This window comes from Macrotis lagotis, chromosome 1, assembly GCF_037893015.1.
Source record: "Macrotis lagotis isolate mMagLag1 chromosome 1, bilby.v1.9.chrom.fasta, whole genome shotgun sequence".
NCBI classification, from domain to species: domain Eukaryota; kingdom Metazoa; phylum Chordata; class Mammalia; order Peramelemorphia; family Peramelidae; genus Macrotis; species Macrotis lagotis.
In genome coordinates, this window is record NC_133658.1 from 908,168,658 (window position 1) to 908,196,117 (window position 27,460).

At 59.1% G+C, this 27,460-nt stretch overlaps 3 protein-coding genes across 5 annotated transcripts; 2 read left to right on the top strand and 1 right to left on the bottom strand.

The window, feature by feature from the left end:
* Window positions 1-3,939: 3,939 nt before the first annotated feature.
* GSK3A (glycogen synthase kinase 3 alpha) lies at window positions 3,940-10,630 on the top strand. 2 transcript variants are annotated; one of them, XM_074219390.1, is made up of 12 exons: window positions 3,940-4,435; window positions 4,710-4,787; window positions 5,059-5,246; window positions 6,705-6,788; window positions 6,889-6,999; window positions 8,454-8,584; window positions 8,677-8,783; window positions 9,139-9,236; window positions 9,324-9,419; window positions 9,544-9,730; window positions 10,005-10,100; window positions 10,204-10,630. In XM_074219390.1, the coding sequence occupies exons 1-12, from the start codon at window positions 4,024-4,026 to the stop codon at window positions 10,266-10,268; spliced, it is 1,653 nt and encodes a 550-aa protein (XP_074075491.1). In that variant the 5' UTR covers window positions 3,940-4,023; the 3' UTR covers window positions 10,269-10,630. The 2 variants fall into 2 exon arrangements, with proteins under 2 accessions (XP_074075491.1, XP_074075492.1); XM_074219391.1 differs by lacking the exon at window positions 4,710-4,787.
* Window positions 10,631-10,973: 343 nt separating this feature from the next.
* On the bottom strand, window positions 10,974-15,618 carry ZNF526 (zinc finger protein 526). The gene has a single exon (XM_074219389.1). The coding sequence runs from the start codon at window positions 15,524-15,526 to the stop codon at window positions 13,871-13,873; it is 1,656 nt and encodes a 551-aa protein (XP_074075490.1). The 5' UTR covers window positions 15,527-15,618; the 3' UTR covers window positions 10,974-13,870.
* A 496-nt stretch (window positions 15,619-16,114) lies between these two features.
* DEDD2 (death effector domain containing 2) lies at window positions 16,115-25,760 on the top strand. 2 transcript variants are annotated; one of them, XM_074219393.1, is made up of 4 exons: window positions 16,115-16,445; window positions 18,794-18,904; window positions 20,142-20,276; window positions 23,715-25,760. In XM_074219393.1, the coding sequence occupies exons 1-4, from the start codon at window positions 16,187-16,189 to the stop codon at window positions 24,110-24,112; spliced, it is 903 nt and encodes a 300-aa protein (XP_074075494.1). In that variant the 5' UTR covers window positions 16,115-16,186; the 3' UTR covers window positions 24,113-25,760. The 2 variants fall into 2 exon arrangements, with proteins under 2 accessions (XP_074075494.1, XP_074075493.1); XM_074219392.1 differs by lacking the exon at window positions 16,115-16,445 and adding an exon at window positions 17,346-18,007.
* The last annotated feature ends 1,700 nt before the right edge of the window (window positions 25,761-27,460 follow it).

Genomic DNA, 27,460 nt, shown 5'->3' on the forward strand with positions numbered 1-27,460 from the left:
ATGAGGAAACTCCCCCCAGGCAATGCCAAGTCAGCACTGCCTTTGCGATTTCTGACCGGGCCTGGGGTAAGTGACTTAGTCACCATCTCCTAGCCAGGCTAGGGGAGAGCACATCTCTGCAACTGAACCAAGCTTTCTCTACCATGTTGCCAATGATCTGGGTTTGAGTTCAGGTTCTATTAATTTCTTACCTCTGTCCCTTTCCCTTTCTAGGTCTGTTATTTTGTCTATAAAAATGGGCATATCTGCATCATTAATTATACTGGGTTCTTGTATGGAGAAACCTTGGAGTCAGGGCTTTCATCTCAGGAGACACCCCCCCCCCCAAGTTTTCTAGATGTGTGAGCTAGGGTCATCACCTCAGAGCTGGCTTCCTTGAACTTCGGGGGGTTTGGAGAGGTCTAAGTGCGTAACAGAAGTTAATAAACAGCTTTTTAGCTATACTCGGGGACATGCTATTGAAGGAAATCATGGAGAAGAGAAGATGCACAAATAGAGGGAACATTGGCAAGAGACAGGAAGGATGGCTAAGATCAAAGTAGGAAGAGAAAGGGAGCTGGCTGATGGAGGAAACTGAGGCATAAGGTTGACAGGGCCAGGGCAGTCTCCTGGGTGATGTAAGTCACTCCCTGGGGTGGGGGCCGCTGGGGGTGGAGGCGCCAGGCTATTTCGGGAAGCTGTCACCAGGCAACGCAGATGCTGCTGGGAGGGTGGTGGTAGTGGGGGGGGGGGCGCTGGAGGGAAGGATGTCGTCACCTCCAGGAGGGGGCTGGGACCCTGTGGGGTAGAGACCATGGTTCCCACAAATTCTCATTCCCCACTGAAGAGTGGTCCTGACCCCAGCCCCAAGGGATCCCCAAGATCTCTCTGAGATGGTGCTGACCCTGGCCAGGACACCCAAACAAGCGGGGAGGTGACGACCCTTAGAGTTTAACACATTTCTCCTTGCCCTAAAGAAGCTAGCTACCCCTATCCTTTCCTTCCTTGAGCTCTGCATCCCCTTCAGTTGAGGACTATATCTGGTAAGTGAGCCTTTCCATCCTCATTAGTCATCCTTCCCCCATCTCCATCCCTCTCATCTCCCTCCCTGACCCCCATCTCCACTTAGCACTCTTCCATTCCTCCTAATATGAACCCATCCCTTTCTGAATCCCTATTATCCCGGGTCCCCACCTTCTCTCCTAGAACAAAACATCCTTTCTAACGGAGTCTCTAAATACGCCCTTGTCCCTTCTCCCTGCTGCAAGCATCCCCTCCTCGCCGAGCCCCTAACTCCTTAATGCAAGCATCCCCTCTTCACTGAACCCTTAACTCCTTGGTGCAAGCATCCCCTCATCACCGAACCCCTAACTCCTTGGTGCAAGCATCCCCTCATCACCGAGCCCCTAACTCCTTGGTGCAAGCATCCCTCATCACCGAACCCCTAACTCCTTGGTGCAAACATCCCCTCATCACCGAACCCCTAACTCCTTAATGCAAGCATCCCTCATCACCGAACCCTAACTCCTTGGTGCAAGCATCCCCTCATCACCGAGCCCCTAACTCCTTGGTGCAAGCATCCCCTCATCACCGAACCCCTAACTCCTTGGTGCAAACATCCCCTCATCACCGAACCCCTAACTCCTTGGTGCAAGCATCCCCTCATCACCGAACCCCTAACTCCTTGGTGCAAGCATCCCCTCATCACCGAGCCCCTAACTCCTTGGTGCAAGCATCTCTCATCACCGAACCCCTAACTCCTTAATGCAAGCATCCCTCATCACCGAACCCCTAACTCCTTAATGCAAGCATCCCTCATCACCGAACCCCTAACTCCTTAATGCAAGCATCCCTCATCACCGAACCCTAACTCCTTGGTGCAAGCATCCCCTCATCACCGAGCCCCTAACTCCTTGGTGCAAGCATCCCCTCATCACCGAACCCCTAACTCCTTGGTGCAAGCATCCCCTCATCACCGAACCCCTAACTCCTTGGTGCAAGCATCCCCTCATCACCGAACCCCTAACTCCTTGGTGCAAGCATCCCCTCATCACCGAACCCCTAACTCCTTGGTGCAAACATCCCCTCATCACCGAACCCCTAACTCCTTGGTGCAAGCATCCCCTCATCACCGAACCCCTAACTCCTTGGTGCAAGCATCCCCTCATCACCTAACCCCTAACTCCTTGGTGCAAGCATCCCCTTATCACCGAACCCCTTTTAGGACCTGCCCCCGCACCCCCCAGCAAAGAACCGGAGCAGAATGCTTCGGCAGGGCCCCGCCCCCTCCTAGACCTCCGGGGATAACGGCAGCTCTTCTCCGAGCCTCGCCCCGCCCGCGCCCCGCCCCCAGGGGTGGAGCTTTCAGAAGGAGCCGCGTGGTTCCCGTCGGAACATGCGCATTTCCTCTTTCGGGCTGACGGCCGGCAGGGGGCAGCGCGGTCCTGCCTAGGTCGGGAACTACAGCTCCCAGGAGCGCGGGGCGCGCAAATCTCAGTTTGGGACTTCGTCATTTTCTACGTCCCGCTGAAAAATGACAGAGATTTCTTCAATACCTCTGCTATCCGCTAGGAGCGCCGTCCCGCATCAGCTTGGCGACCTACAGGTCCCAGCCAATGTGGCTCCGACTGAGCTCTGTCCCTTACGCCCTCAGTCTGCCCATCCGCTAAAACTACAAATCCCAGAAACCTTCACGACGGGGGTGGGCATGTATGTGGACGGGGACCCACGTGAGGACTCCAATATAGAGATTCCTTGGCTTTAGGAAGTCCCCAGCATTTCCGGAGACACAGGTGAATGTGTCCCAGAGGACTGCATTTCCCTTCAGCACCGAGAGTGAGTGTTGGTGCACGCGGAACCGTAAGCTTGTCGGGAAGAGTGGCAAGAGTTCGCTTCCCAGCATTCCACGGGTGCGCGGGGAGGAATGAGAACGAAGTGCCGGAGGGGAAAAACGGGGACTGCATTTCCCAGCATTCCTGCAGTGGGGGAGGAGCTGGGAGGACGGGAGCGTTCCTTTTCCCGGCGGTCGTTGCGCCAGGGCGTTGGCTCCCGGCTCTTATCGGTTAAAGGAAGACTCCGTTTCCCAGAATGCTTTGTTGCTCGCTAACCCCACCCCCACGACGAGGGTGTGTCCGTGACGTACGCGCAGCTTTCTCTCCACGATCCCCGTCACTGAGTTCACTGCCCCCTCTCCCTGGCAACTAGCTTGCGGAAGGAGAGTGGAGGCGGGGGTGGGGCGGGGGAGGAGACATCTTTTCCCTTCACGGTCTGCATAGTATCCTCACTTTTAGATCCGGAGTTTGACAGGAGGGGGCGGTCTGGAACTCCATCTCCCAGGATCCTCTGTGGCTTAAGGCAGCCAAATGCTACAATGAAGTCTGTTTCCCGGCGTCCCTCGGCGTCGCGGTCCGTGACGCCAAAGGAGGTAGTTGGGAGTCTCTGCGAAGGAACTACGTCTCCCGATATCCCTTAGAAACCTCTTCTCCCTTCTTCCGGCCCCCCCCCTTCCTCCCAAGAGCAAGGACGCTACTTCCCCGCCTTCCTTGGCCTCCCTCCGCCCTCCCAGTGCTCTTCAGGGACCCGGACTTTCCAGACGTTCTCGGCGCTCCTCGGTCCGCCCAGCGCGTGGATGCTGTTTCCCAGGCATTCCTGGGCTTCTCTGTGGTGCCGGCGCCCCGAGGGCGCGCGCAGACTGCATTTCCCGACATCCTCCAGGGCCGGGCCCTTCGGAGCCAATGACGTTTCTTCTGCGGCAGAGCGAGGACTCCATTTCCCGGCATGCGCTCTGGGCCGCGCCCTCCCTCGTTCCCGGCGCCGAGCGGCCGCTGACTCCATTTCCCGGTACGCTCCGCGGGGCCGGGCCGGCGGTGTGAGCGTGCGCGAACTGCATTTCCCGGCGAGCCCCGCGGCGCGGAGCCGGAGCCGCAGCCGCAGCCGGAGCCGGAGCCGGAGCCGGAGCGGCCGCGGCCTGGAGCGGAGCCGGAGCCCAGCCCAGCCCGGCCCGGCCGGGGCGCCGGGGAGCAGCGCGGCGGCCCCTGAGGCGCCATGAGCGGCGGAGCCCCGGCGGGCGGCGGCGGCGGCGGCGGGAGCAGCGACAGCAGCGACAGCCTCTCGGGCCGAGCCCGGACCAGCTCCTTCCTAGACGCGGGGCCGGCGGGGCCGGGGTCGGGCTCGAGCGGAAGCGGATCGGGCCCCGGGACCGCCGCCTCCAGGATCCTCGGCCCGGCCCCGGCCCCGTCGGGGGTGTCCGGGCCCGGCCCCGGCCCCGCTGCCGGCCCCGGCCCCGGCCCCGGCCCGGGCGGCTCGGGACCCGCGGGCGGCGGCGGCGGCGGCTCGGGGGCCGTGAACGTGGCCCTGGCCTCGGGCTCCGGAGGCGGCGGCGGCGGCAGTGGAGGAGGCGGAGGCGCAGGAGGGGGCGGCGGCTCGAGCTTCCCGCCGCCGGCCGTGAAGCTGGGCCGTGAGTAGGGGTCCGGCGGGGCCGGGGCCGGGGCGCTCGAGGCCCCCCATGGACGTGGCGGGCCCGGGGGGGGTTCAGCCTCCTCCTCAGTAACCGGCCTCCCTGGAGATGGACAGCAGCCCCTACCTCTCCCGGGGACACCCCCCCCCCCCCAGCCGGGAGGAGCGGCAGAGACCCTGGGCCCCAGGACTCCACCCCGTCAGGCTGCCCCCCTTCCTGATATTGGGTGGTCGTGGTGGTCACACGGTGCCTCTTCTTCCCCCAACCCCCACAGGTACCTCTAAGGGGGCTGAAGCTGTAGAGGTCAAAAGCCACCGGTCAGCAGTCTTGTATCAGCCTTTCCCCCCCAACAGTAAGGTGGCCCTAGGGGCTGGAGGTCAAAGGTCAGGGGCCCTCCCCCTCCTCCTCCTCCTCCTCCTCCTCCCAGCTGAGGAGGGATGCTGAGATCAGCTCCTCCTCTCCCCCTTCCACAGACCCACAGGTCCCCTTTTCCCCCCCGAGGCAGCTCCCTGTCACTAGCCACAGCGCAGAGGGGGCGGGCCCAAGGTCAGGACCTGGCCACCTCCTAGCCCTTCCACTTGTGGGCCGGCGGAGCAGGGAATTACCACGTTCCTCTTCTTCAGGCGACTCTGGGAAAGTGACCACGGTGATGGCAACCCTAGGGCAGGGGCCCGAGCGCTCCCAGGAAGTAGCCTACACCGACATCAAGGTGATCGGCAACGGTTCGTTTGGCGTCGTCTATCAGGCCCGCCTGGCAGAGACGGGGGAGCTGGTGGCCATCAAGAAGGTGCTGCAGGATAAGAGATTTAAGGTACCCAGCTGGGGATGGGTGCTGCGCCTTTGGTCTCTGAGTCACCAGCTGAATGAGAGGGAGTGGAGATGGGCGACCTCTCTGGGTCTGGTACTGTTGGGGAACATGGGAAAATCTGCCAAAACAGGAGCCAGAGACCAGAATAAAGAAGAAAATTCTTTTGGAGCATGAAGCCTGGTCCCCCAAGTAGAGAGAGGCAGGGGACAAGGTGGAAGCTGTAGGGTTGGGGGGATGAGGAGAGCCAGGCTCAAGGATGGGCTAGGCTGGGGGTTCCTTTCTTTGGCTTGGAGGTCAGAACAAGGACAGGTCCTAGAAAGGAGCCCAAGCTTCTGTTGTAACATGTCCTAAGGGATTTGAGGGATGGGAGAGCTGAGGCCTGAGGAGAAAGAAGGAACTGGGGTCTGGGGGATGATGAGAGGGAATCTAGGACAGACATAGAGAAGGGGCTTCTGTAGATCTGGACCAGATTGGAGAGGAAGTCAAGAAGTATCTGAGCCACAGCTGGTAGATGAGAGCCCTGAGCGTTGGAAGGGATCACAGGATTTGGAGGTTCCTTCCCAGAGCGGAAAAAGGGAGAACTGCTTTCTGTGGATGGCTCCAAGGGGCTGCTCCTTGGGAGTGAGAAATGAAGATGTGATGGGGTGGGACTGGTTTCAGGGGGATCTGAGCTGAAATGAGGCTGGAACCTGGGAGACCTGGGAAGAGAAGAGCTTGAAGAAAAGACTCCTTGTTGAGATTCAGGAGCACGAGAGGAAGTGGGGAAGCACAGCGCAGTTGGCCTGAGGTCTCTTTTGGGGAATGGGGTATTTGGTGCTTGAGAAGAGGAGGGGGACCTCTTCAAGACTTAGGGTCCCACTAGCATCTGGACCATAGTCTAGTTCCTAAAAAGAATTGGGTAGAGGCAGTTTGACCTAGTGAAAAGTGAAGTGGATTTGACCTGAGAAGATCTGGGTTCAAATCCTGTTTGGGCCACTGTTTGTGTGGCTTTGGCTGTCACTTGTCCTTGGGCCTCCCCTTCACTGAGGGAGTCAGACTGGCTGTCTTCAGACCTATGAGCTCTAAGGTCCCTTTTACTGCTAAGCCTTATAATTTCTGATATTTGGGGAAGAGAAGAGTGAGCATCAGAGGATTCGTAGGGAAAGAGAAAAGTGGCACAAATGAGATGGGGGTCCTAAGGTGGGCTTGAGAAATGGTGGACAGACGAAGGGAGCAAGAGAAAGGAGGGAGGGAAGGTTGGGGCCTAGAAGTCAGCAGGGAGGTTTGGCGCCCCAGGGACAGGACAGAGCGTCTGAGGCGAGGACCCAGGGAGGAAACGGAGGTTGGGTAAGAGGGGCCTGAGACCACAAAAGGAGAAAACCAGACTGGGGTGGGGAAGAGAGGCATGCCACTGCTGACGCCCCCCCCCCCCCCCCCCCCCCCCCCGTGCTGGGGCTCAGCTCTGCCTCTCTCCCCCCTCAGAACCGGGAGCTGCAGATCATGAGGAAACTGGACCATTGCAACATCGTACGACTTCGCTATTTCTTCTACTCCAGTGGAGAGAAGGTGAGGCCTGGAGGCCCAGCAGACTCCTCCCTCTTGGCACGTCTGGCCCTGGGCAGGGCCTGGACCCCCCTCCTCACCCTCTTCCCCTTTCTTACGGCAGAAGGACGAGCTCTACCTGAATCTGGTGCTGGACTTTGTGCCTGAGACCGTCTACCGGGTGGCAAGGCATTTCACCAAGGCCAAGCTGACCATCCCCTCCATCTATGTCAAGGTGAGACCAGGCCCTGGGTGGGTCCTGCTCTCTGAGCCTTGGCATGCCTGACAAGGCCTGGGTTGGGGAGCTTGTTGGTTCCTGTAGCCCCTTGAGATGGGGAGGGCGAGGCCACAGGCCTCTTGGGCAGCCTGGCGAGGCCTGCCCAGCCCTTCCCAGGATCCTGTTTTTAAATAATTGGAGGAAATGCTCAATTTCAGTCGAAGGTTATTGCAAACAGAATGACTGCCCCTCCCCCAAGGGCCCAGCTCTTTGAATTGGAGCTGGGGTGAGGGGCCGTTTTTCTGCCCAGGGCCATTTGGATATTTGTAGCTTCATTCACCTGCTGTATTTGGGCAAATGTTTAATTCATTCCCTCCTCCCCCCCACCATAGGCTAGATTTATTGAATTTTGAGTCCCACCTGTGATTGCTGTGGCAGCACCATACCAATAAGGCCCAAGGACCCAGATTTAGAAGATGTTTCTTCCTGATCTGGTCATGAGCCCCAGGGCTCGAGAGAGAAAGCAGAGGGAGTCAGCGTGGGCAAGCACAGGCCATTGGAATGGGATGAGGACCGTGGGGTGAGAGTCAGGTGGGGGCTAAGAAATCCTGGGGACTTTGTGTGTAGGAATTTCTAGAATCTGGTATTGTAGCTGCCCTTCCCTGAGCTAGAATCCCTTTTGGTATTTCTGAAGTTTGATTCTTCATGGAGGCTTGGAGACCGCCTTGATGGGGAGCTCATTACTCTTTAAGGCAGCCCACCCCACCAGTTCTGTTTGCTTTTCTTTGACTTGAGTCACATTTCATTTTTCCTGTAATTCTGTCCATCACTGCCAGTCACAGAATAATCCTAGATTTGGAAGGTGGAAGGACCCTTGAAGGGTGCACGTGGGCCTGGTCACTCTTGTCCAGCAGATGGCAGAGCCCAGCCCCCCCTGCCAATTTCTTTTCCCTCCATGGTGCATCCTCCTGGCGCCAAACCTGGCCACCTTCCACTGCATGTGCCACTCACAAACACAGCCCCCACCCCATGTTTGGGCTTGGTGGAACAGGCAGGGGCTCAAGCAGCTGGGTCGCCTCTCTGCCAGGGCCCCTCACACAATAAGGGCTTTAGCCAACAGGAGCCCCACTCTGGTTCTGTGGTCCAGCCAGAGGGTGGCTTGGTGCTGGAAGTGGCCAGCCTGGACCAGAATCCCCTCGACCACATTCTCAACATGCTCTGCTGGAGGACCCCCGGTGATGGGGGCCTTACTGCCTGTTCTTTTGGGGGCCTGGTTCTGACATCATGATGCCCTGGTACCCATCAGAAGAGCCTTTGCTCCCTGGACCTTGTGACAGGTGAAGGTGTCCAGCTTGGAGAACTCCCTTGACCCTTCGCAGGAGGAGTGCTGCTGTGCTGTCTCTGCTTCTCTTCACGCTCCGGGCTGGCTGTCTTGCCCCAAGGGTGACCGCAGCGTGTTCCCTTACCCCCAGGTCTACATGTACCAGCTTTTCCGGAGCTTGGCCTATATCCACTCGCAGGGCGTGTGCCACAGAGACATCAAGCCCCAGAACCTTCTGGTGGACCCAGACACCGCTGTCCTCAAGCTCTGTGACTTTGGCAGGTGGGCAGAGCTGGGACCCAGGGCTCACAAAAATGTGGGGAGCGGGTCTGTACCTCCCCAGTCTTCATTTCCCCCCTCCTGCTCATTGACAGTGCTAAGCAGCTGGTTCGGGGAGAGCCCAACGTCTCCTACATCTGTTCGAGGTACTACCGAGCCCCTGAGCTCATCTTCGGAGCCACCGACTATACCTCGTCCATCGGTCAGAACTGCCAGGAGGCTGGGGTCATGGTGGGCTGGCAGCCCCCTGGTCCTCCCTGTCCCTCCTGCTTTTTGGTTGGGGGTCGGGTCAGGGAGGAATGATGGGGATGGTTGGTGACCGTGGCGGGGTCAGGGCCAGGAGATCAAGGTAGGGCATGGGACTGGGGCATCACCAGACCAGGCCTTCATTCACGGGACTGGCCTCTAGATGATGGCAAAGTGCTCGAATGCCCTGATAGCTTGTGACCTGCTCAGGCCAGCCATCTCTCCTCCCCACCGGACATGGTCCAAAAGGGAGGTGAAGGTCCCCCGAGAAGCAGGTCTCTTTGGCCTTCTGATGCCCTTTCTGTCTGCAGATGTGTGGTCTGCCGGCTGTGTCCTCGCCGAACTCCTCCTCGGCCAGCCCATCTTTCCTGGGGACAGTGGGGTGGACCAACTGGTAGAAATTATCAAGGTGAGTGAGGAGGGGTCCGGGAGATGTGTGAATGAGGAGTGCTAGGGGAGACCGAGCCCTTCATGGAGGTCACTGTGTTTCCTGCAGGTATTGGGGACACCAACACGGGAACAAATCCGGGAGATGAACCCAAATTACACCGAGTTTAAGTTCCCCCAGATTAAGGCCCATCCGTGGGCAAAGGTTTGGCCAGATTTTGTTTTGGTTTGGTGGGAGTTGTGGCTCTGGGCCCCAAGACCCTGCCTCCGGCCCTTTGGCCTGGCAAGATGGGCTTCACCCCTTCCTGTGTGCCCTCCTGTGCCTGCAGGTCTTTAAGTCACGGACCCCACCAGAGGCCATCGCACTATGCTCCCATCTACTGGAGTACACCCCTGCCACCAGGCTGTCCCCCTTGGAGGCCTGCGCCCATAGCTTCTTCGATGACCTCCGCAGTCCTGGGGCCCAGCTCCCCAACAGTCGGCAGCTGCCCCCCCTCTTCAACTTTAGCCCTGGTGGTAAGTTGGGGGAGGTGGTTTGTGGGTGGGAACAGAAGAAGAAGAAGATTTGAAGCAGGGGGTGTGGGGGTGGGGTGGGATTTAAAGGTAGAGATTAGAGCTGTGTGTGGGGAGGAGAAAGGCAATGGAGCTGGGTTGGGGGGCATGGAAGTGCATTGCTCCCTCTCTCTCACCTCATCTGTCTTTCCCTCCCTTTTCCCATTCCCCCATCTGTCTCTTCCTCTTCCCCACCCCCACCCATCTGCCTCCCCTCCTCCTGGCTGCCCTTCCCTAGAACTCTCCATCCAGCCAAATCTCAATGGTATCCTCATCCCTTCCCACCTGAGGAGCCCATCGTCAGCTTCTGTCTCCTGCCCTTCATCCTCACATGGTGAGTTGGGGAATTCCTGGTCACAGGAAGACAAAGGGTGACCTTGGCTGGCAGCAGGTCAACGGGAGGGGCTTGGCCTTGACCTTTTCCTGTGTTGCCTCAGTTTTAGGGGAGACCCAGGAGCGGCCAGGCCAGGAACCTTCCACATCTGTAGCCAACTCCTCCTGAGGGCCTCAAGGATACCCTTCCCGCTCTCCATCCTGGAAGCCCTGGGGTGGAGGCCGGGGTCCTCCAGCCTGCCTTCTCTCCATTCCTGGCTGGGTTCACTTTTTAGCTGGGGGGGCAAGGAAAGGGGAAAAGACAGCTGAGGCCCAGGCCCCTCCTACCTCACAGAGGCCAGAGCCTGTTAGGGGAAATGGGGGAGAGGCACCCCTTCTCCCCATGTTCCTCCCCCCCTCCCCCTGCACTGAGCTGGCTGGCCGAGCTAGCTTTTTAACAGAGGATTTTAACTGGGTGTTGGGGGGGTGGTGGAGAGAGAAGGAAGAGGCTCTGGGCTTGGCCTCTGGGATTTGAGCACTACCCCCCCCCCCCCCAACCCTGCCTTGGTCCCTTCCCTACCACCTCCCATTTGTCCCTTGTAAATAGGACCAGACCCTGCCTCAGGCCCCTCTTTCTTCCGGACCCCTTCCCTGTTCTTCCCTCTCCCCCCCCCCGGGTGTAAATAGATTGTTATAATTTTTTCTTAAAGAAAATGTTGCAATGATTCGCGCCGCCCATTTCCCCACCCCCAGCTGTGTTCCCATCCTCCCTCACCACTGTCCCCCTCAGCCCCCCTCCCCTTGCCCCCCAGCCCCCAGGGACCGGGAGGGAGGGGGGCTGGGGGGGTCCTGATGTCTTAGTTCCCAAAGTAGGGTTTGCCTGTGTACAGAACTTTCCGTTCAATAAATTATTGGCATGAGAAAGGAGCTGCCTCTGCCCCTGGTTTCCCTTGGGGCAAGCTGAGGAGGGGGGTGTGGGCTGCTGGTCCCTCACCCTGACTCTGCCAGGGGCTCTTTCCCTCCTGGACCTCCCTCTCCCTGTTGGCCTCCATGTTTCCTTTAGGCCCTTCCAAGCTGGGATTCCATGCCAGACCTCATTCCTCTAGGCTAACTTAGGGTTGGAAAACATTTATCCCCACAAATAAAGGCTCTGGGTAGGCAGCATGTGGACATGTGTTTATTGCCATTTTAGAGAGAAGGAAACCGAGGGCAGTGATTGGGATGAAGGCCTAGAAAGCAAGCTTGTCATGGACCAGGGCAGAATGAAGGGCTGGGCTTGTGTATTTGGGAAGATAGAGGAGAAACAGCCAGATGGGTCTGTGGGACGGTGACGTCAGCCACGAGAGCTGAGAAGGTCCCAGGGTTCTCGAGGGGGAGACTTGGGTGGGCCTGGGTCCTTGAGATCCTGCCAGGATATGGTGAAAGTCCTGGCTGCACAGAAGATCATCTCCTGTTGGTGTCCTGCACCTACTGTGGGCCTGGCTTTTATCTCACATGGTCCTCACAACAAAGCTGCAAGGGAGGCCCAGTTCTATCCTCCTTTTACAGAGGAGGAAACTGAGGCAGGCCTGCCCAGTCCCACAGCTAATAGGTGTCTGAGGCCAGATTTGAAAGACTGCTGTGGGAGAGGGGAACACCGGCTTGGTTTGAGAGCAGAACCCGGCCCCTGGCAGAGCAGAGTTTTGTTCATTGTTGAGTAATTCCTGAGAACTGCCAGGAGGTGAAGGAAGGTCTTCACAAGGTAGGGGGTTGAATCCCCCTAACAAATGTGACATATCGAGTTTGCTCAGCATCTGCCGGTATTCAGACAGAGACCACACAACCATTTGTTAGGGAAACACCTAACTCAGCCTAGAGAGCAGGCTTCTACTATATAGGCCTCAGTGCAGCCCAAACCAGAGCACACCACTAAGGTGCTAAGACATGGGAGTAATGTGGTAGCCCCCCACCCCACCCCTGGAGCTGGATCCTACCGGCCTCTGACTGCCAAGGCCGCCTGGCCACCTCACCAGGGTGTCCTGCAGGCTTCATTCCTGGTCATCCCTTCTGAACCAGAACCTGACTGCCATCACCAGCCTGGGGTTTATGGCCAAGTCTTGCAGTCTTCCACTGAAATGGCCTTGGGCAACTTGAACTGATAGTTGGATTGTGGGCCACATATTGGGCACTACAAGCCTGCAGACCACTGGTGGCTGGGGCAGGCACCCCAAGGCGCCCCTAGGGCTGAGATGACCTCTCCCTCCTCTCATTTAGCCTCTGGCTGGGGACCCTGACTTCCCTGGGCTTTCCTCATCCTCTCCTGACTCAGCCTCCTCCAAAGTCATGCATGGGTCCCCCAAGGCCTTGTCCCTAGTCCTTCCTCTATCATCATCAGCTCCCCAAATTTTAACTAAATCTGCTCTATAGCCGATTCCCAGATTGGTTTGTCCAAGTCTAACCTGGTATGTTCCAAACTGACTTCATCAGCACCCTACTCCCACTCCCACCCCCTAAGCCCCCTCCTAACTTCTATCACTGTCCCCACCCTGGTACAGGTCAGACTTGCAGCCACTGGGCCTCCAGATGGAACTTATAGTCATTCCCCTCTCCAACTTTTAAATGGAACACTTCCCTACCCTAGCCCCTGCTCCATTTTCCAGTCATGATCCAGTGACCATGCCCACACCTGGTCCCTCTCAGCTTCCCAGCTCTTTGACAGTGCCAGTGTCTTATTACCTGCCCCTACCCCCCAATTATCCAGAAGTGCTGTTTCTATGGTGTTGTGAACCTGAGCAGCTTGGGAGCAGGGGCTGCCATTTGCCTTTTTCTCTTTCAGTGCTGGGCTCACTGTAGGTGTTTGGCAAATGTTGGTGACTGATGAGGTGAGATTTAGGTTTTTTCCCTCCATCCAGTGGTGTCGCCAGGACACTGCTAGGTGCCCAAGGAAGTCCCTCTGGTCAGGCTTGGCCTGCCCCTCTGGTCCTCCTGGGAAAGTGGGCTAAAGCGTGTGCATGGAACAAATCTGTCCAGGAGCCAGTGGGTTCCTTCTGGTCCCTTCTGGCTTGGCGACATGAGGGGAATTCTCAGGGTTGGCTAGTGGGCTTCTGCCCTGGAGGGGTAAGGGTAAGGGGTAAGACTTATTCCTCTTCTAGAAAGTGGGAATGCCATTTTCCCTTTACCTCCCATGGGCCTGCTGAGGCCAGGGCTTCATCCTGGGGTTCCCCCTTCCCAGGCAGAGACTCTTGGCAGCTCCCCTTTAGGGCTCAGTCTCTCCCTCTGCGCTTGTGAGCTGGTGGCCCCAAGGGCCCTGGATTGGCTAGCTGGCCTCTCATCAGGGAGGTGAGGGGGTGGAATCGTGTTTCTGATTGTCCTGCTAAGCCTGGGGTAGTGGGGGAATGGGCTGCTCTGGCTGACCACTAGTCCGTGGCTGCTCAAATACCCAGCTGGCAAGAGGAATTAGCACAGAGATTCTCTGTGGGTCAAGGCAGATGCCTTTTGGAATCCTGATTCACCGTGCCCAGGGAGGGGCCTTAGAAAGCAGGAGTCCGGGGCAGCCAGGAGACGCCCACCCGACCTCCAGGCACATTCTCCTTTGTCCCCATATGAGTAAGGAAGAGGCCAGTTCTGCAGCTGGAGGCCGGAGGCAGACAAGGGCAGCTCACTTTGGCTCCCCTAAATCACTGGATTCTGGGGCCCTTAATTTCCTGATCTATAAAGGGTCGGCCAGTCGCCTGTCCTCGATCTAGGGTACATAGCTACGTCCACTGCAAACTCATTTATTAAGAGCCGGGCTCCCCCACCCGTCTGGGTCTTTCACACGAAAGCAGCATCTAGGTGCAACAACCCCCCAGCCCCACCCGTACCCCCCAGGTGCAGCCCCCCAGCTCCCAGTGCCACCTGGCACAGCTGCAACGTGTCCACCAGGGCGAGAGGCTGCGAAGTCTCGATGATGGCGATGGTCTCGCCCAGCTCCGTGCACATGATGGTCTGCTGCGGGACGGAAGCCGGCGGGGTGGGGGGTGCGGCGGGGCTGGGAGGGGCTTTGGGCTCCTCGTGCCCCACGCGGCCCCGCTGCTGGTGCCGCAGCCCGGCTCTGCCGGCCGCCCCCTTCCCGTACAGGGTCCGGACCGTGGCCAGACGGGCCTGGAGGCGGGAGGTCCGGGAGAAGGCCCCGGAGCGGCCGTGCAGCTGCCGGTGCTGCTGCAGGTTGGAGCTCTGGGTGAACCGCTTGCCGCAGTCGGGGCAGGGGTAGGGCCGGGCGCCCGTGTGGGTCAGCTGGTGGCGGCTGAGGTTGGCCAGGGAGGCGAAGGTCTTCCCGCAGGCGTGGCACTGGAAGGGCCGCTCGCCGGTGTGCGTGCGCAGGTGGTTGCGCACGTGGACCAGCTTCTTGAAGCCTTTGCCGCAGACCCCACAGCGGTGCCGCCTCTCGGGTGGGGAGTGCACGGCGCGCCTGTGCCTGGCCAGCCGGGCAGCCGAGGGAAAGGACTTGGCGCAGTGCGGGCAGGGCAGGGCGGCGGGGGGCAGCGGCGGCGGCGGGGCGGGGGCCGGCGGGGGCGCCCCGCTCTTGCCCGCGTGGGTCCTCCGGTGGTAGAGGAATTTCGTCATGTTGCTGAACGTCTTGCCGCAGGGGCAGCGGTGCAGGGGGTTGGCCGTGTGGGCCCGGCGGTGGGCGACCAGGGTGAGCTCGGTCCCGAAGCCCCGGCCGCAGTCCACGCACAGGTAGCGGGCCTCGCCCCGGTGGAGCCGGAGGTGCTGCTCCAGGGAGGCGGCTTTCTTGAAGACCTTGGAGCAGGCCGGGCACTCGTGGGTGCCCCCGACGTGGGCGCGGCCGTGGGCCAGCAGGCGGTTGGCGGAGCTGAAGCCCCGCTGGCACTGCGCGCAGCGGTGGAGGGCGGCCGCCGGGGCCGGGGGCCCCCTCCGGGGCGGCCGGGGCTCCTCGGCCGCGCCCCAGGCCCCCGGGCCGTCCCCGCACGGGCGGCCCCGGGGCGCTCCCTCGTCCTCGGGCGCCGGCGGCCCCTCCTCGTCCTCCGCGCCGTCCGCCTGCTCCTTCTCCAGGGAGGCGAAGTGGGTGCCCTGGTGCTCCAGGAACTCCTCGGGCGTGTCCAGCAGCTGCGCGCACTCGGGGCACTCGTAGGGCTCCATGGGCGCGGGCTCCGGGGGCGCGGGGCAGGCCTGGCAGTGCGCCAGCCAGAGGTCGGGCGACAGGAAGAGCCGCGCGCAGCCGCCGCAGTGGTACTGGACCTGGCCCTGGCCCTGCAGCGGCCCGCAGGGCGGCCCGGGCTCGGGGCCCGGCAGCGGCGGCTCGGGGCCCGGCAGCGGCGCCTCGGGGGCCGGCGGGGCGCCGCGGGGCGCGGCGGGCGCGGGGTGCAGCCGCTGGTGCGCCAGCACCGCCTCCAGCGAGTCGTCCAGCAGGCCGCAGGCCGAGCAGATGTACTGGGGCCGCAGCAGCGCGGCGCCCCCGTCCGCCATGGCCCGGGGGCCGGGGGGCGCCGGGGCTGAGGCGGGGGCCCGGGGCCCGCCGGTGTCTCTGGTCCCCCCGCCCCGCCTCCCGCGGCCCCGGGCGCCCCTCACCGGCCCGCCGCCGCCGCCGCCGCTCCCGTTATGCCCGCCGCCGCCGCCGCCGCCGCTGCCGGAGCGCACCCCGCACCATCGCCGCTTCCTATTGGGCGCCGCCGAGCCCAATAGGCGCCGGGGGCGGGGCCAACGGGAGCTCAGGCGGGTGCAAGGCGCAAGCGCGGGCCGAGGGGGCGGGCCGAGGGAGGGGCTGGGCGGGAGGCGCGGCGAGCCGGCTGCCCGCGGGGCTCAGGTACAGCGCCCCCAGCGGCGAGCCTATTCGGAAACGCGCCGCCCCCCCAAGAGCCCGGCGGGGAAGGGGCTGGGTTCGAATCCTGCCCTTCCCCGGGGCCGCCTGGGAAAGCCCCTGGTCCCCTCGGGCTCCCCGCGCCCCTGCCCCCCAGCCCCGCCCGGGGAGGATTAGCTAAGCTTCCCGGGGCCTCCTCCGCCCTCCTGCCCCTCCCTCCTCTGTCCCCCCCACCCCCGCACCGTGACCGTGACCGTGGCCGGGCCGTCCGGCTCCGCCTTTGCTGGGCCTCCCCTGGGAAGGCCCGGTACACAGCAAGCGCTAAATAAATGCTGGGGGCCGGGGCGCCGGGGCGCGGCTGGCGGGGGCGGGGGCAGCCCGGGTCAGGGAGGAAGTTTGTGTTTGGGGAGGCTGGGGCCCAGCGCCCCGCCCTGAGACCGACGCCCGGCCCCGGGACCCGCGGGGGGGCCCCTGCCCCGCTGGGGGTGAGTCAGGGTGGGCGGGTCCCCGGAGCCCCTCCCCTCCCTCCGCCCGGGGCAGCTGCACCCCAGAAGCCGCCGGCCGGCCCCACATCCGGAGCCAGGACAGGTAGGGGGGAACCCCCCCCGCAGCCGGGGGCCCCAGATGGTGGGGGCAGGGCGGAGGAGACTGGGGCTTCCGCGGGGGGGGGCGTCCTCTCAGGGTCCCCCGGGTCGCGGATGCTCCGCCCGCCCCCCCTCCCTCTTTCTCCCTTGGCCTCGCTCTGCCCACTGGGGAGGCCCCGGGTCTCGGGGGGTCTCGGGGTTCACCGGGTCCCTGGGCACCTCCGGGGCCCGGGGCGGTCGGGCTCCCCATCACTACTCTCGCTCTAGCCTCAGTTTCGCCCTCTGACCGGGGGCCACCTGTCCCGGTTGGGGGGTGATGGGCACCCCGAGGCCGGGCCCAGCCGGCAGGCGCAGACCCGGAGGGGGGGCGGGGACAGCCCCCTTTTACCGAGCAGAAGCTGAGGGCGGATTCGAACTCGGGTCTTTCTTTTTCCGCTCCCACCTGCAAGGGTTCCCGGGGCCCGCGGGGGGCGGTCAGGCAGGGGTCGGGGTGGTCCGGGCCCCGCGGGGGGGGGGGGCGGTCAGGCAGGGGTCGGGGTGGTCCGGGCCCCGCGGGGGGGGCGGTCAGGGAGGGGTCGGGGTGGTCCGGGCCCCGCGGGGGGGGGCGGTCAGGCAGGGCTCGGGGTGGTCCGGGCCCCGGGGCCCAGCATCGGGCTCAGTTTCCGGCTGGGGGGGCGCTGGGCGGGGCGGCTGCGACCTCAGGTGAGCTCGGGTGCACAGGTGCGGGACGTCTCCCCTCCTTCCCGACTCCTCCCCCCGCCCCCGCCCTCGCCGGCGTGGGAAGGGGCGGGGGGGCAGGTGCGAAGGGAGGCCGCCCTCGGCGCCTGCGCAGAGCCGGGCGGCGCGCTCGCACCTGCGCGGGTGCGTGGCCTCGCTGGGCGGGGGCGGGGCGGGGCGCTCGCGGCGCAGGCGCAGTGGCAGAGAAGGTGCGAGAAGCCGCCCGGCCGCCGCCAGTCCCGGAGGCCCCCGGGTGGACGCGACCCCCGGGCGGGCGGCCGAGGCCGCGGAGCGTCGGGCCTGCGCCATCGGGCGGGGGGCGGGGGGCCCCCCCGCGCCTGGGGAGGGGCCGTTCGTCCGGACCCCGCGCCCCGGGCCGGGCAGGTAGCAAGCGGCCTCCGCGGAGGGGCCGCGGGCGCGCCGTGACGCCGCCTTCCTGCCGCCCCCAGGCGCCGGCCGCCGCAGCCCCCGCCGGCCCCATGGTGGGGCCCCGCGCCCCGGGCGGCCCCCGCGGCCCCGGCTGGGAGGAGGACGCGGGCCTGGCCCGCCACGGGCTGCAGCCGCTGCACCGCATGTTCCAGGTGGTGGGCGCGCAGCTGAGCCAGCAGGAGCTGTCCGTGCTGGCCTTCCTGCTCAGCGAGGCGCTGCCGGCCCCCGAGCGCGGCCCCGGCCCGGCCCCGGCCCCGGCCCCGGCCCCGGCCCCCGCGCGCTCCGGCCCGGAGCTGCTGCTGGAGCTGGAGCGCCGGGGCCAGTGCGACGAGGCCCGCCTGGGCCCGCTGCGCCAGCTGCTGCGCGTGCTGGCCCGCCAGGACCTGCTGCCGCGCCTGGCGCTCAAGCGCCCCCGCCCAGGTACGCGGGGCCCCGGGCCGGGGAGGGCGGCCCGGGCCGGGCCCCGCAGTCCGGGTTGGGTGCCTGGCAGGGAGGGCCACGGAGGGGCCTGGCGGGAAGAGAAGAAAATGGGAAGGGGGGCCGAGGGCCGGACCTCTCGGGATTGCAGGGGCCTCCGGGCCCTCTGGGGTAGAGATGCAGCTTGTGTTGGAAAGGGGAGCTGCGGAGGTGCCACATGGGGAAGCCCACGGTGGGCATGGAACTAGAAGCCGGAGGCGAGATAATCGCTTAGATTGGTTTAGATTATCCCTGGGTCCTGGGATTCTAGGGCTTGGAGCTGGAAGGCACGGCAGTGAATGTCCTCATTCTGTAGATGAAGAGCCTGGGGTCCCCAGAGGCGACACAGCAAGTTGGGGGCAGCGCCAGGGTCTAAACCCAAGGCCCCCGACTCACTCCAGTGTTCTTCATAATATAACCAAGGCCAGGCCCACATCCCAGAGCCCGGCCCCTTCTCTTCCCCCTCCATTATCTCTAAATCGCTGACCCCCCTCCCTATTCTATGGGGGTATGCAATAGCCCCAGCTGCCTTCCTGGCCTGGAAATAGGAGACTTCAGGTCTTTACTTAGGGCTTGGACCACCCTAAAAGGATGGCTATCATTCTAGGAATGGAGAAAGTCAGGCACCTCATGGATAAAGGGTGTAACCTGGGAAGAGGGACAGGCAGAGCTTGGGACTTGATGGGATGGGGGAGACTTGGCATCTGGGCTGGAATTGCCCAACGACTCCATTCTTTTTTTCTTCCTCAGTATCCCCTGAGCGCTACATCTGCAGTCCCTCAGGGTCAAATGTGGAGAGGCCACAGGGTAGCTCCTTGGGCTCAGCCAATACAACTTCCCCTCGGGCTCAATGGGAGGCAGGTAAGCCCAATGGAGTAACTATCTATCTGTCTGCAACCTTTAATGAAGCCATGCAGTATGACAAGCAAGGTTTATTTATTGAAAAACCAAAATTTGAAAAGTGGTATGGCTTAGTGAGTAAAAGACCTGGGTGTGAGTCCTTCCTTACATTTTTAAGGCATTGGTGACCCTGGAGAAATCCCTGAAGGCCTGTATAAAAGGAAGGGATTCAATTTTGCCCCTAAAGTGCCTCCTAGCCCTACCTCAACAGTCCCAGGAATGTTTCTGGGTTTACAACAGGAATAGAGGAACCTTTTTTCTGCCAAAGGCAATTTGGATATCTAGAAATCATTCACAGGCCATATCAAATTATCAGCTTCAAAATTAGGCTGCTGTAGTTTGGCCAAACAATCAATTCATCCCTTAAGTGTGAGATTTATTGAATTTTGAGCCCGGCTTGCAGTTGTGACAGTGCCGGTCAAATGATTTCACAGGTGGGTGGGACATTTAGATCAAATTCCAACTCTAAAACAGATCCTAGATTACTTCTTTCTCTGCAATTGCGCCCACTTATGGGTAGCACAGCCCCTTCTTGCAAGTATCAAAAAAAATAGTTTTTAGATTTAGGATTGCAGGGACAGCAGTGAGATGCAGTGATAGAGGCCTGGGCCTGGACTCTTCTGAGTTCAAATCCAGCCTCAGGTGCTCACCAGCTGTTTGGCCCTGGACAAGTCACTTCATCCTATTTGCCTTGGTTTCCTCATCTGTCAAATGACCTGGAGAAGGAAAGGGTGAACCATTCTAGTATTTCTACCAAGGAAACACCAAATGGGGTCATAGAGAATTGTACATGATTGAAAAACTGAACAAAAAAGGAAGCTTCTTCTCCCCCCCCCCCCCATTGCCCAGTTCATTTTCAAGGCCCTTATTCTCCTACCAACTCAAATTTCCCGATTTTGATTTTTCATATATCATTCCTGCCCCTTCCCTAGTCCCTCAGGATCCTTTTCAGTTGATGCACTAGTAATGATAATCTCAATTTCTCTAGATTTCCCTTAGAACATTTGTGAGAATGTGACCCACTATTCCCTGTGTGGGATCCTCTAGTAATAAATCGAAGATTCCAAGAAGCTATCCAGTCCAATGCTCATTTACAGTGAGAAAACTGAGGCCCCCAGAGAGGCTAGGTCCAAAGTCACAGAGGCAGTAGAAGTCTGCAACAGGATTTGAATTTTACTCAAAGCCCTTTGTCTGACAGGTTCACCTCCTGGGAAGAGGCAGAGGAAAAGTCTGAGCCGCTCCAGCCCCGGGGGAAGGCGGCGGAGGGGTCCCCAGGGAGCTTCAAGGGCCAGGAATCCCATAGCGGCTCCCACTGCAAACAGAGTGACCTGTGGTGAGTGGAGGTTCTGTGAGGTCCAGCCTGAATCAGGGTACGGTGTAGGGGAGGAAGACTGGGCCTCACCTGTTGGCCTGGGTGATTTAGGAAGGCCATTGATAGAAGCCAGGGGAAGGTGGCCAGTGATAACAGCCAGGTCGGGGATAGAGGCCCCAAGTCAGGCCTTAGGTCCCTTCAAGGAAGGAGGAACTAGGAACGTCTGACCTGGGGAAATGTGGGAGCATCAGAGCTGTCTGTGAACATGTGAAAGCCTGGCCTGTGGCCCTTTTCTGTTTGATACCACAGGGCAGAGGCAGAGGCAGTGGGGGAAGTTACAAAGAGAGAGATGATCATTTGTCCCTTAAATAAGTGATCTTAAGGGCCTCAGAGGGCAGCACCTGGATGAGAATTGGCTCTGAGAAAGCTTGGGTTCTAGGCCCTACCTCATCCCTGGCTTGCTCTGTGACCTTGAGGGGCGTTCATCTGCCTTCTCTGACCCTTACTTTGCTCATCTGTAAAGGGAATTGTGTGGATCAGGTGCTTCTAATATCCTTTCTAGACCTGATGGGTCAGTCACCAGCATTTGCAAAGGGTCCACTCTGTGCTAAGCATTGGGGTTACAAAGAAAGACAAAAGGCAGTCTCTGCCCCAAAGTCTGCCTACAATCTACAAATAGCTGCATGCCAACAAGCTAGAGTCAGGGTCAAGAGAGAATGATCTCTAGAGGGAGGACCCTAGAATAAAGAGGAAGTGGAGAGATCTCTTAGAGAAGGTGGGACTCTGACTGGGACTTGAAGGAAGCCAGGAGGTGGGAGAGAAAGTGTCCCTGACAGAGGACAGCCAGAGAAAATGCCCAGAGATGGAGGGTCTTGTTGGTGGAATAGCCAGGAGGGCAGTGTCACTGGATCAAGGAGAATATTTTGGGGAGGAAGGTGAGAGAAGGTGGAAAGGTCAGAAGGGGGAAAGTTATGAAGAACTTTGGTGCCAAAGAGAGCATTTTGTTTTTGCCCCTGGAGCAATAAGGAGCCACTGGAGTTTAAAGAGTAGGAGGTGACTTGGTTGGACCTGTCCTTTAAGAACATCATTCCGGTGGCTGAATGGGGGAAGGATTGGAGTGGGAGAGACTTGAGGCAGGCAGACACTCTCCATCCTCCCCCAAACAGGTTATTGCAATAGTGCTGGTGTGAAGTGACGAGGGTCTGCGCCAAGGTGGAAGCAGTGTATTCAAGGGATGTTGTAGAGGTGAAGTTGACGGGTCTTGGCACCATATTGATTATGGGATGGTGGTGTGAGAGATGGTGAAGAATCTAAGAGGATGGTGTTGCCCCCTACAGTAATGGGTAGCAGAACGGGCAGAATTTAGTGGACAAAGATGATGAGTTCAGACGTCTGCGGCCCATCCGGTTCCTCATGTCAAATTGACAGTGGGAGATATGAGACTGGTGCTCAGTAGAGAGGTCAGGACTAGAGAATTCTCAGTATGGAGATAATTGATTTCATGGGAGCTGAGAGGCGTAGAGGCAGAGAAGGCACCCAGGACAGAGCCGTGGGGGCCATCCAGGGTCAGAAGTTGTAATCTGGAGAAGGAACCAGCCAAGGAGAAGGAGCAGTCAGAGAGATGGAGTGAACCAGGAGAAAAAAGAGGGGTTGTGCTGAAAACCTAGAGGAGAGAAGGAACAATGATGTCAAAGGCTATAGAAGGGGCAAGGAACAGGTGGATTGAGAAGAGTCTGTTGGGTTTGGCAGTTAAGATATCATTGTAACTGGAGAGAAGAGTTTCAAATGAAAAGAGATCAGATGCTGGAGAGTCGAGAGCAAAGGAAGTAGAGGCACCTCTTGTAGATGGTGTTTTCAAGGACTAGCTACAAAGAGAAGAAGACATATGGGAGGATGCTTAGTGGGGATGAAGAGGATCAAGTGAGGGTTTTTTCAGGGTGGGGGAGAGGGGGCACATTTGTAAGCAGGACAGAATGTCAGTGGAGAGGAAGAGATTAAAGGAGTGAGGGGGTGGGGGGTCTGTCTGATCTAGGAATGGGATGGAATGGGATCACTGGAACAAGTAGAGGGATTGGCTTGGTAAAAGGAGTAAGTTCATCATGTGAGGTGGGAGTAATGGAGGAGAGAGGTACAGAAGGCACCTGAAAGAGAGGAAGCTTATGGAGAATGGCTTCCAAAAATGAGACAAAAAGTCCTTAGCTGAGAAAGTGGGGAGAGGAAGAACCATGGAAGGTTTGAGGAAGGACTGAAAACGTTGGAAAGGTCAAAGTGAAGAGTGGGAGAGAGTTGATTCGGGAGGTACAGCAGGATCATCCAGCAGCAGTGAGGGTCAGCCCGAGATCATGTAAAATAAATTGGTAGTGGATCCAGGCAGTGGCATGTTTTTTCCATCTTGGTCAGCCTTATGTGTGTAGGAGTGTGGGAGTAATTCAAGGCTTAGACTTGGTTGGGCAAGATTATAGGATAAGAGGAGGAGACCATTTCACCAAGGGGAGATGGGGAAAAGAGGAGAAGGAAGAGGACAGGTCGGGTTTTTTGGTTCAGTCTTGTTTTGTTTTTTTTTATTAGGTTTTTTATTAGGGTTTTTTTTTTTTTTTGCAAGGCAAACAGGGTTAAGTGGCTTGCCTAAGGCCACACAACTAGGTAATTATTAAGTGTCTGAAACCAGATTTGAACCCAGGTACTCCTGACTCCAGGGCTGGTGCTTTATCCACTACGCCACCTAGCTGCCCCTTTGTTTTGTTTTAATGGAGGAAACCTGGGTTTGTAGGTAGCAGGGAAAGAAGCTTGGAGATTGGGAGAGAGTGACGATGAGGCGATGGGGTGAGATCCAAGACCAAAGGATCTCTACGGCTAGGGGAAGGGGCCGCTGTCCCTTTGAACCTGGAGCCAAGGAGGAGATGACAGGGAAAGAAACAGTGAAGAGAGGGCGATTGGGGTATAGTGTAAGGGAGATGAAGGCATTCCCCATAAAGGAGATGAGGTCATGAGAGGAGAGCCGCTAGGAAAGTTGGGATAGAGAATCCATCAGGGAGGAGGAAAAGCATTTGCATGCTGTGGGGAAGGGCCAATTGAAATGAGGTAGCAGGATTTTGAGGTGGGCCTGGCCACTGCAGGTAGCGGTGGAGAAGGCAGATGGTGGGGGGTAACCCAAGTTTCAAGATGGGTGAAGCATGACAGAAGGGCAAGGGTTGAATTGAGTAACTGTTGGGTCAAGATTAGGAAGGAAGGAAAGTGAGAGGTTAGGGGAAGAGTGATAGCCTGGAAACCATTGAGAGCCAGGAGACCCTGGAGAACCGGGTCCAAGCTGGATGAGAAGAGAATCTGGTGGCCTGGGTAGGAAAGGGAGGAGCAGGGGATGGAGGAACCAAGGCTGAGGCAGAAGAGGAGGTGATTGAAAGTAGGTGGACAGGCTCCGGATTCCAGCCTCATCCAAGACCCTCCCTTCCTTCCCTGTAGACATCCGCCTCCGAGTCCGAGCCGAGTACTGCGAGCACGGGGCAGCCCTGGCCCAGGGGGTGGTGTCCCGGCGACCCCAGTCGGTGGCCCGCCAACTGGACCTGTTTGGGCAGGCCATGGCCGTGCTGAAGTCCAGGGACCTGGGTTCCGTGGTGTGTGACATCAAGTTCTCTGAGCTTTCTTACCTGGATGCTTTTTGGGGGGACTACCTGAGCGGGGCCCTGCTCCAGGCTCTGCGGGGTGTCTTCCTGACCGAGGCCCTTCGGGAGGCTGTGGGCCGGGAGCCTATTCGCCTGCTGGTCAGCGTGGATGAGGGTGATTATGAAGCTGGTCGCCGCCGCCTGCTACTGCTGGGGGGTCGCCCTCCCGGGGGGCCGCAAGCCCTGCCACCCCGCTGACTCTGGACACCTCCAGGGCACTGCTGGCTGCTGCCCTTGGACACCCGGGGAGAGGGCCCTGCTGCCCTCCCCCAGATACCATCCTTATCTGACTCCTTTCTGGGCCACCAGGATGTCTAAAGGAGAACCTCTCCCTGCTGTGGGTGGGTTTGTGAGACCCATGATGCTGGAACCTAGCTAGCTGGGGTGGGAGGCGATGGGGCAGGGGGAGGAGGAGGAGGTGGCGGTGGCATCTGCCCTTTGTATTCCCTCCTCTCATCAAACCTGGGCTATCTCTACTAGAGACAGGAGAGTTGATGCAGAAGTAACTCAGAGACCTTTATTCCTCAGCCCACACTGCCCCAAGCTTTAGCCCTCACGCCTTTGTAGACCTGTTCCCCCCACTCCGACTGAATCCTGACTGGGCCTAGAGTGCACCTGCACCTAAAGACAAGAACACCCTTTCCCCAGCCTGCATCCCTTCCCCTGCAGACTCCATGCCTCCCGCGGTAATTCCCGGATAGGCTATTTATTTCCATGGCCATCTCTACACACGAGCACAGAGCTGGTGGGGACTTTGGAGACCATCTGGTCGAGCTTCCACATTTTATAGATGGGAAAATTGAGGCCCAGAGAGTGGCAGGGAGCACCGGATCAAGGGGCCAGGGATTGAGGGATAGATCAGCTGGAGCAGGGATTTCTTCTCCATTGTCCTTTAGGAGGCAGTGTGGAGTCCTAGTTAGATCTCTGGCCTTGGGTCCACTGACCCCTGATCCTTAACCCTTCTCCCAAGCCTCAGTTTTCCCATCTGTAGAAGAAGGGCCTAGTGGTGCCAGAGTTGGAAGTGACTTTCAAGGCTCTTTTGTGCAGTCCTCTCTTTGTGAGGAAGAGAAGAAGGAACTTGCTCAAGATCACCCATTTTCTACTGATTTGGGGGTTTGTGACAGGCTATGTGACCTTGGGCAAGTCCTGCCCCATACCCAGGGAAACAACACCAATGATGTCCCACGTAAGCTGTTTAGAGGGCTGGCAGTGGTGGGTCAGGAATTGGCCTGCAGGCTCAGGGAGGAGAGGGTGGAAGGCTGGAAATGTTGAATGGTGACTTGGAAGACCCCCAGAAAATCCAGGATCCTAGTCTAGGCTGCTGTTTCTGATCTGAAAAAATGGGTTCTTACTCTGTGATGAACTTGAGCTGCTGAGGGTCAGGCTGGGGCTGTGCATTCAGCCTGCTCTGGCCACTCACCCGATGGGTGGTCTGGGCACAGCTTCACTTAACCTCTTGGAGTTTGGCATCTTGGTAGAGGGCCTCAAAGCCAGCCTAGCCCAGTCTGTGACCCCAGCCTCAGTGAAACCCCAGGTCTAGTTCTCCCCATCTCTACCTGCAGGGAAGTTTTGGTGGGTCTGCAACCTCTAGGGCTTCTGGAGGAGGGAGGCACAGAAGCCCCTCTGGCACATCCATGAATAGAAGGTAGTTTTGTTTAACACCCCCTTGGCCCGTCCCCCCTCCCAAGCATCCAGCTAGCCTCTGTGTGTGGAAGGGAAGGGGAGGGAATGATTGCCCCTGGGCCTCAGTGGGCTCTTGGGAGTATGGTTGGGGAACCTGGCAGATGGAAGAAGCGTCTACCTGATATCAATAAAGAGGCCTGGCAGAGGCCAAACTAGCAATGAACCTTGCATCTGGGCCTGTTTCTTTTGTGGGGGGGGTATGGAGAGGGAATAGTAAAACGTTGGCTGTCGGCCATGGAAGGGTTCTGAATATATAAGCATATGAGAAGTCGGGGACTTTAGAACAGGGGTGGTTAGAGCTGGGAGGGGCCTTGGAACAGGGGGTGTCAGAGCTGGGAGGGGCCTTAGAGGAGGGCATGTCAGAGCTGGGAGGGGCCTTGGAACAGGGGGTGTCAGAGCTGGGAGGGGCCTTAAACCAGGGGATGTCAAGGCTGGGAAGGGCCCCAGACCAGGGGATGTCAACTCTAATCCAGGACTTCTGGGTTTTTTTTGTCAGCTCCTGACTTTAATGATCGTTTGTTCCTCAAACAAATGATCTCAGAGGGCAGCATGTGGATGAGAAGCTCCTGGACCCTGAGTCAGAAGGCTTGGGTTCTAGGCCCTACCTCACCCTGGCTTGCTCTGTGACCTTGTTCTCTGACCCTCACTTTGCTCATCTGTAAAGGGAATCGTGTGGATCAGATGCTTCTAATGTCCTTTCTAGACCTGATAGGCCAGTCACCAATATCTGCAAAGGGTCCGCTCTGTGCTAAGCATTGGGGTTACAAAGAAAGGCATTCCACAGGGAGCCCTTAGTCTAGTGGAGACAACCTGCAAACAGCTAAGAGTCAGTAATCAATAGAGGGCAGGCCCTAGAATGAAGAGGAGCTGGGGAGATCTGGAGGAGCTAGGACTCCGGCTGGCACTTGAAGGAGTCCAGGTAGTGGGAGAGAAAGTGTCCCCCGACAGAGAGGCCAGCCGGAGAAAATGCTCCAGAGCAGAAATATAGAATATTTAATTCACGAAACAGCCAGGAGGCCACTGGAGTAGAGGGGCATGTGGGTCCGGTATAAGACTAGGAAGGGGCCGGATAATAGACTTCAAAAACCAAATAGAGGATTTTATATTTGCTCCTGGAGCTAGGGAATGCTTTTGAAAGACCACTGTGGTGGCTGAATGGTGGACTGAGGTGCTGGCAGGCCCTCCGGGGCTGGGTTTCAAGTGTGAGGTGAGGAGGCCTTACCCCAGGTGGTGGCAGTCAGAGGAAAGAATGGACTGGAGAGGAAATGGAAGGTGTTAGCCATCGATTCAACATGGCAGAGGGGGTGAGGGTGAGAATCCCTGGGCGACTGGGGGAGGGTGTTGCCCTCTATGGTAACAGGGAAGTTATTTGTCCTTCAGTCTCCATGAGGACCAGCACCTCAGGGATTGGGGCCATTAGGAAGAGGCAGGGGAGAGTTAGCAAGAGGGTGTAGGGGAAGACCATGAGCTAGATTTTGGAAATGCTGAGTTTGAGACGTCTAGAAAGCAGTTGGAGATGCAAGATTTTAGGTCAGGGAGAGGTTAGGGTCAGATGAGTTGGTTGGAGAGTCATAAACAGAGATGTTTGTAGGTGGTGGAAAAGTGTGGACGGTAAACAAGCCGACTTGTCATTTTGCTGCAGTCCCAGCGGTGGCCACCAGGTGACGCGTGACACATGAGAATGTTGAATGCTGGGGTCCTTGGAGAGAAGCTGCAAAGAAGTCAGTCCAAGGGATCTCAAAGGGGGCAGACCGGATTTGAACCCTGGTCCTCTGACTCCAAATCCACGCCTAATGATCTAACTCCAGTCAGAATCCAGTCGGTTCTCTTTAAGCAGAAGCTTGGGGGAGGAGAGAAGACAGA